An 8,512-nucleotide genomic window follows, 5' to 3' on the forward strand; every position below is an offset into this window, starting at 1 on the left:
ACAGCCACAACCGCTGCCATTGCCACTGATCCCGGATAACGATGTGATAATCACACCTGCCCAGCCCAACACTGACAGCAGCCACTCAGCGGCGTCGGCATGGGTCGCCATCATATGACAGGTGACTTGTGCATAATGCTTGTCCTCATTTCGTCGTTTGTAAAGAACTTAATTTTACGCTTTTGCATTTCCATTGAAAAAAATGAAAAGAGATAAAAAAATTGAAACACCATAGCTACCACAACGGGATATTTCGTTAAAAAAAATTGACGCTCACACCTGTTTCGGGCAGTTGCTTTACATGAGCTGGCAAGCTGCTTTAAGCTTTCCAACCACCTGCCCCCTATACCGCCCCCAAAAAAAGTTGTGTGCTTAGCTTTTTACTTTCGCTTGAAAACAAACCTGTCCTAATTTTAATAACTTTGTTTGGCATCCGCACCCCAAAGCGCATACAATTCATAGAACGCTTGGAACGTGAAGCGCATGCTTCATAGCCCTTATCCAAGACCCAAGCCAAATTTAGTTGGCTTCATGTGTCCAACTCAAGTTTCGTCTTTTATGCTGTTTTAAATTACATTTTGCTTGTGGTTTTTATTTATTTATTTTATGTTTTTTCTGTGTCTTGCTTCCTTGTCATCCCATAGAAAGCGTGTGTCTCATGCACTGTCAGCAATGAGGGTGTTTCGTTATTAAAAACTTATGAGTACGACCAATTAAGAACTTTGTAAACATTATCATCGATACGTCAATTCGCGATGTGAAAAACGAATGACAGCAATTGGCAAAATATCAGCAAAAATGTACTTTTATTTACTTTAAATAGACAACGGCGGCTGTATCAGCACAAACATCGTGAGTTATAATATAATAACAATGCTGTCAATATGTAATTTGGACAAATGATTTAATAAAAAAGGTTTATAAATAGCAACAGTTTGTCAGGATACTGTTTCTACATGACAAAAAGCAGTCATTATTTTTTATTTTTTTATTTGTATACATATATTGTTTGTCTGTTGACTATTTAATCGTGATTTTTAATTACGCATCTTTAAATAAAGCAAAAAGGGGGTGAAGTGTGGTCTGTTAATAACATATTTGTATTTTTTGTTACTTATTAATACTCATTTAATATTGTTGCTAAAATCCCATTGGATTGCTAATTTAATAAAATTGAAAATGTGGGGTTTCTTAAATAAAATACGTGTACACTTCTTTTTTGTTGCTTTAAAATGTATAACTACTAGAAACTGTAATGAATATGCAATTTTAAATCATGGCACGCATGAATGTAAATAGCTGATATGAGAACTTTAGAATCTGTTGAAAATAGTTCAGTTAGTTTCCAACAAACACTGCAAATATTACGTATACGCACCGCCATATAAGTCTGCATAGAGACGGTCATAAATTTGTATGCACGCAAAACTCGGGATTCACAAGAGCGCATCATGAAGAAAAGCAACATCTTGCGAAAGGCCAGATCCCCCTCATGCCAGTTGCTATAGAAGGCAGCTGGCAGTAGTTTGTCGCTCTACAAATAGGAAAGAGAGAAATAGAAATTGATATTGAATTGTTGAAAATAAAAGCGAACCGCTGTAGTGAATTCGTTGCCGTTGTAACAGATGAAGAGCGTGAACACCAAAAACGAGAGTAGTCCCACCGAATACTTGCAGGTCGATGCGGGACTGATCATCACCATGGAGAAGGCCATCAAACAAATTGCAATCGTGGAGGTGCTAAAGTTCACCAGAAACGTAATATTGAAGATGCGATTGATATCGTCCGCAATGAGTAGCAGTCGACTGTGAAGAGAAATGAGCGACTTGAGTTGCTTGTTAGCCTCCGGCCTACTAGCATCCAGCGCCCTGAAGGCATTGGCTATTGCATCGAAGTGTAGACGCATCTGAGTAATGAAAAAGCACAACAGAAACTCGCCAGACATGATGAAAGCCACACCCACTAGCGACGACAGTGCCTGGCACAGATAGGCAATAAAAAATCCAAAAGGCGAATTGTGCACCGGCCAGGGATACCAGGTATTGCTCTGGAACTTATATTGCACCTGCTTGGACGTGACCAGTAGTTCGTACAACAGCTCCAGAATAGGCAGCGAATTATAGTAGCTATAGGCTGACATAAAGAATATGGTCGTAAGCCGCATCAAGTAGTCAGACTTGAGATAGTAGTGCGCTACCCGATAGAGACTGGCTTGCTGCCCCTCGCGAGGATAGAGCTGTTGCAACTGAGCCAGCAGCCTTTCAATGTCCCCGCGATGATGCAGCAGCATCCACATGTTGCATGTACCGACCAGTGTGAGGCCCATAATACTGCATGTCTCGGAGATTTGCGCAATATCCACGCCCAGCTGCGATCGCTGCTGCTGCTCCAACACCCGATCCGCCACGAATAAATAAATGACCATGCCAAAATTCTGGTACACCAGATTTAGGGCGCCAAACAGAAACCACAGACGCTCTGCCATGGTGCAATACACATGGGGAACCCCACTCCCACTCCACTCGTAGACCGGCATCATGGCCAGTTGACAGCCAAGGTGCGGATAGCGCATGAAGTGATGCAATTGCAGCGAGTCTTGCATCTTGGCGACTGATTACTTGGCCAACGAATTAGCTGCCTTTTATGGCCTAGTCGCAGTGGCTTCTGTCGCGAACTAACAGCAAGTGCCTTGGGTGGCGGCCTCTGTGGCTAATCAAAGGGCTTATTAGGTAATTTACGAGAACGCAGTAGCTTTGATGTTGTCCAATTACGTGTCGTTGGGATAATGGATAATAATGTTTGGCGTGTCCTGACATGTGCTACAGCTCTCAAAAGCCCAATGCCATAAGTTACATAATCTGGGCATAGGTTTTAGTTTCTAGAAAATAACACTTATTTGGAAAACAGAGTATGGGACTTCAGAGTTAAAACATACTGCTATATTAGATGCTTGAAAAAGGATTGTATTTTTTTTTTTTAATAAATGTAAAAAGGAAATAAACTTTTCTTGACATTTAAAAAAAGCTTAAACCATTTACGAAAAGCTGAAAAGGATGATAACTGTAGAGAATAATAGATTGGCGTGCATGTGGGAATAAAAAATCGTTTATTTATATAAAAATGTACTTATTTATTTCGTTGCCTGAACTAATTTAAATATTTGATCACCGAAACAACTTACACAATCAACGTGACATACTCAATATTATTCGTGTGAACGTTAAGAGGAAACCAATCGTACAAAAAACATACAAGTAATGATGATGGAGATAGAAAGAGACAAACCTTCTGTTTTCTTTCAAGCGCTAGGACAATACAAAACCGCATCATCGCCTTGGGCTTGGTTAGAGTTAAATAGAGTTGGGAGAACTTAGACTCTGACTACCGACACAGTTCATTAAGCACATATACTTTCCATTTATGTATGCATATATGTGTGTGTGTGTGTGTGTGTGGTATGGTTTTTCCAAACCATTGCATACCTTAAGGCGTCACACATTGTTGTTAAAGTTAAGTGTTTGCTGCTGCCACCAGAGACCTTCCTATGTCAGGCCAAAAAGAACAAAGACAAGCACCAAAAAAAAAAAAAAAAAAAAAAATAAAGTGAAACAAAAATGAAACAGCTGCAGAATATTTGGCAAAAGAAAAACGCATTTACTGTGCCTTCTAGTCATCGGCGATGGCTGCAAATTTCTGCCTAATAAGGCTAACTATGGTCATGACTATGACTGGGAATATGGCTACAACTGTAGACAATCGGGCTTAGTGTGCCCTGTGGACGATTTTCATGCTGACTTATGAAGCATAAAGAGAGAGACAGTTGTCGGCTTGAAGTACTTTTAGCATGCCTCTGTTCGTGTGCGTAATAAAGGCAACCAAGTGTGAAGCTCCACACCCAGTAAAGGGCACCAATTATGTGAACGTGTACTGGGGAATTCGGAATAAAATGCCATTACGAAAGGACAATATAGGCGTTTTCAATCGAATATGAAACGTATTTTTTTACTATTTAGTAACATCAATTAAAAATAGGTAAAGTACATAAGATGTCTAAGTTATATTCTTCATTTATTTCTGTCTTTCGAATTTTTTTCAAAATATCTATTGACTGAAATTTGTGTCAGGCTTTAAATTGAATGAAATTTTGTTAAACTTGAACATCTGTACCTACTCGTATACAACTTTGTTTTTGGAAATGAATTTAAACCCAAACGGTGTTTATTTTGCGAATATCAGTGCAAGAATTTTTTGAATCAATAAACTAAAAACATTATGAAACAAGTAAAATTTACCGGTATTAAAAATTATTGGAGAAGCAGCTTATATTATTATACTTAAAATATTAAAGAACAAATATGAACTGTCGTGCTAGTATTCATATTATGGAATATTCCAACAATTGTAAAATGTGTGTACATAATACACTCTAATTCTCATTCTGATTCTGCTCACTTATTTGGCCTCTGCTTCCATAACCATATTAAGGAAGCCCCGCCTTTTCAATACCAACATGTCAGTTTATGTTGTCTTAATTCGTATCTAATTATATATTCTATTTTGTAACAAAATAGCTCAATATTCATGCCAGCACCGTCTTTGGTAATCATAGTTGAACATAGTTGAATACATAGTTGAAATGGAATTTACTTTAACGAAAACTTGTATTAATTTATTTTAGAAATTCAACTATATTTTATTGCACATTAGTTTGTAAGAAATAAATATAAGTGACAAACTGCATTTCGAATTCACAAAGCTAATTAGGAATTATGTAATAACATCTAATTTCGAACTATTTTAAATAAAGTTAAATAATGCCTTAGACTTAAGGCAAACACAAATAATGACAAAGTGAAAGTGCTCTGCAAACTAATAATACATAAGTACTTTTTCAGTCGAACTTAATATATTTTTGTTTGCTTAAACCGAATTAATTAAAATCCCACTCGTTTATCCGAAAAAGCTGAAGATCGTTAAATGTTTAATTAAGTTGAGTTATTGTTTGAGTCAAGTACTCATTGCAGCTACAAAGCATCTTGTCTGCATCGCTGCTAAAGCATTTATATACAGTCGTATACTATATACTCGTACACAGTGCATTTGTTACGCAAAACCGTAACAAAATATCTGACGTGGCAATTACTTAGCCTCGTTATATCATTTTACAAGTGCATGCAAAGACCTCGTTGTTTTTGTTGCTGCTCTGCGTGTTAGGTTTTAAATGTGGATAGCTCCCTGCCACTCGTATTTAAGTGGTTTTATGGTCAATAGTAAATATTTTTCCCATTTTATTTGGAAATTGTATGACCGGCGTTGAATGCCACTGTTCTGGGCAGTGACAGCGTACTATGAGTATAATGTTGTTTCTGTGATTAGATAACATATGGAATATAAAGTCTGCTCTATTAGTAAGTTCATCAAACTATTATTATTTGTCGATTAGTTCGTAATTATTTTATTTAATATTCTTATGCGTATAAGCATCTCTATGAACTGTATCATATACATATGTATTATTATGTTGAGCTGATATATGTAAGCGATATTGAAAAGCCAAAACTCAACTACTTTTAAATATTTTTATTACTTACGTACTTTTTTCTTATTTACGATTTCTACCAAGTTCAGTTTTAACAACGTAACACTGTGTGGAAACAATGTAGATGCACAAAAGCATATTATGTTCAGACTCATTCCAAATATATCCTGTTAATTTGATCCGAAATTATATAATCATTTGATGGCCACCAGCGACGTGTCTTATTTATTCATAATAAACAAGAAAAGCTAAGCTGAATTTCATAATAATATTGCGTGTGTTGTCGGTCAACATCCATCACTCATTCCTGTCCTGACCGCTTACCAACTAACCTGTCACACATGACGTATGATTGATGTGATATCAATAATCATCTTTGTACGTTGGCCTTATTTGCCTGGGAACAGTTGTCAATTGAGACATTTATTTGGCGGCATTGCTAATACATTGCAACTAATGACCTGCCCAAGGCACTTAAATATTTTAGGCACTCAATGGCCAATAAGACCAGTTCATAAACTACTCGAATCAAATTTTATTTTTCAGACAATTGCAGCCAAATTAGCAAAGTCCTTTTGTAATGCCCTCAACAATTCCCCGGAGTTTTCATTTCAGTTGCATAGAAATTTTATAATTAGTTTTGTTGTCTATACACACACACACACACACACACACATAAATATTTCGAAAAGTTGGTATCCAAATAAAAACCAGCAACTGCCCTTTGTGTGCGTACTTTTTGCTTATTACATAATATTAGCGCATAGCTGGCTAAAGTTTGAATTTGTGTTTAACTTATTTTTATGTAGAACATGCAATTAGGAGGAATTCGTTGCAAGCCAATTGTTGTTTGTTGAGCTTCCTAACTAACTAATTTGGCGAACAGAAAGTTCATTAACGCTTAGTAGTTGGGCTTACAATAAGCAGGAAAAAATAAATTATGCCGCATTGTTTTGAGTTTTTTCCTGATAAATAATGAATTTTAGAATATTTTTTCAAATACTTGAAGTCAAAAGGAATCGGATTCATTAAAATTGTCAGAAGTATATGTAATTTGTTTTTGGTTTATGTATTATACTATTTTAAGTTTATTTTTATAATATTATTTTTTCCTTATGCATGGAAAACTAAATAAAATAATGGAAATGTGTAATTGTTTTATTGATTGGGAGACTTTTTTGAATAATAGTGTATTCTGTATACCTTGTCTTACCTTGCTTTTATTGACTGGTTTTATGGATCTTCCAAGCGAACAGTGTAGTTGCCATGATAGCCATTATGTGGACATCTAGAAATATACCGTAGTAGAATGAAAATGGAAATGAACATGAATGTAAAATGTTTCACGCGTAAATATTTGTATATATTTACAAATGTTATAGAGACATATTTACTGTCACCAACTCGACCACAAATCAGTACGCAGGAAAAACACAAAACATATGCCAATTATAATCAAATTTTTGGCTCGAGAGCCTGTCTGCTGTCAAAATGTACATATTAGGCACCAAATGCACATAAATTAAATTAATTAAAGCAATTAGTGTGATGTGATAGGTGCCTTGGACCAACGCAACTTTTCTACAAATCAAATCTAATTTATGTGCAAGCAAGGTGAAAGGGAAAACACATGTACACAAGGAAAAAAAGAACACTATATCACTTAATTAATGTAGAAAATACAAAAAAATATACAAGTATAACAATAAATCTGTGTATTGTTACATTTGGTATTAAATAAATGCATTGCTTAAAAGAAAATAATCAATAAATCAAAATAAAATTAACATTAGAAAAAATAAACCAATTTGTTGTTTGGCAGTATACGTTTTTTTTTTTGGAAAAATGTGCACTACAGTGTAATATTTTAACATAATTCCAATAATTTTTGTTATGGTCAAATAAAAAAAGGCAAAGTTGCTTTAAGATTATATTTTGGAATAGTTTTATAGAAAATGCTATATAAATATGAAATTCAAAATCTGATTTCAAAGTATTTGAAAACTCAGTAATTTTAACCCTGCCCATTTGCGTAAAATTTTTATTTATTGAATCCTTTTTATTCCCTGATGCTGAAAATGAACAAATTTAAATATCTGAATAGGCAGCTAGATAATATATTAAAAAACAACTATTGTTATTATTTGGAGAGTGGGAATTGGTATGGAATGGGAATGAACATTTCTCTCAGTGTACTTGTCGGCACAGAATCGTATGTTGTGCACACTCATACACAGCTGTGGCCACATTAGGTATTAAATGTGTACAACTATTAGCAACTTACCTTGAACTTTGCGCGTTGGTGTCGAAAACATGGCAAAAGTTCCCGATGCTGCTTAATATGTTTAATAAATATAAACAGGCGGCGCTTGTGTGTTTGACGACACACACACAAAACACACAAACACATATATACTGTTGGGACTACTCACACACTCACACTCGGGCAGCAGCCATTGGCACTTGTTATATGACAGCTACTTGGACCTAGCCATTATGTCTGCTTTATTTAAGCGAGTTTTATGATTATGGGCCCAGATGCTGATGCTGATGTTGATGAGGAGGCTAGTTTGCAGTGTATAGGTGTGTGACTTGTTTTTGTGCCTGTGTATGTGTGTAGGTGAGAGCAGCAATTTTCATTAAGTTTTTATACGGTGTCTCTATGAGTGAAAGAGTGAGTGGGTGAGAGAGCGAGTGAGTGTGACTTGTAGGTAGGTGAGTGTGAGTGTGTGAGAACGCGGGTGAGTGCTTGAATATGCTGCCACGTCTCTTGGCCTCTTAGATGTTTGATGTCTGTCTGGAAGTTGTTCGCTCACACTCACATATAAATTTGTCATTCCTTTCGCGCTTGAGTGACTTGCATATTAATAAGGCGCCCTACTTTGGTGTGATAATTCATAAGCACACACACACACTCTCTCACACACACACACCCATACACAAACCTTCGAGCAAATGTTTGGTGTATTGGTG

General features: G+C 36.0%; 1 protein-coding gene across 1 annotated transcript; it reads right to left on the bottom strand.

The window, feature by feature from the left end:
* Nucleotides 1-1,269: 1,269 nt before the first annotated feature.
* Nucleotides 1,270-2,602, bottom strand: LOC115622209 (putative odorant receptor 69a). Its single transcript, XM_030516105.1, has 3 exons — nucleotides 1,595-2,602; nucleotides 1,379-1,534; nucleotides 1,270-1,320 (listed from the first exon to the last, which is right to left on the bottom strand). The coding sequence occupies exons 1-3, from the start codon at nucleotides 2,600-2,602 to the stop codon at nucleotides 1,270-1,272; spliced, it is 1,215 nt and encodes a 404-aa protein (XP_030371965.1).
* Nucleotides 2,603-8,512: the final 5,910 nt, after the last annotated feature.

This window comes from Scaptodrosophila lebanonensis, unplaced genomic scaffold (genome assembly GCF_003285725.1).
Source record: "Scaptodrosophila lebanonensis strain 11010-0011.00,11010-0021.00 unplaced genomic scaffold, SlebRS2 tig00000043-arrow-pilon, whole genome shotgun sequence".
NCBI classification, from domain to species: domain Eukaryota; kingdom Metazoa; phylum Arthropoda; class Insecta; order Diptera; family Drosophilidae; genus Scaptodrosophila; species Scaptodrosophila lebanonensis.

What these genes read in the sequence shown, in the direction of transcription:
- LOC115622209 (XM_030516105.1), bottom strand. Translation starts at nt 2,602, where the DNA reads ATGCAAGACTCGCTGCAATTGCATCACTTCATGCGCTATCCGCACCTT. An exon ending in GCAACGAATTCACTACAGCG is followed by an intron (nt 1,535 to 1,594) that starts GTTCGCTTTTAT and finishes TCCTATTTGTAG; the next exon opens with AGCGACAAACTACTGCCAGC. An exon ending in CTATGCAGACTTATATGGCG is followed by an intron (nt 1,321 to 1,378) that starts GTGCGTATACGT and finishes TATTTTCAACAG; the next exon opens with ATTCTAAAGTTCTCATATCA.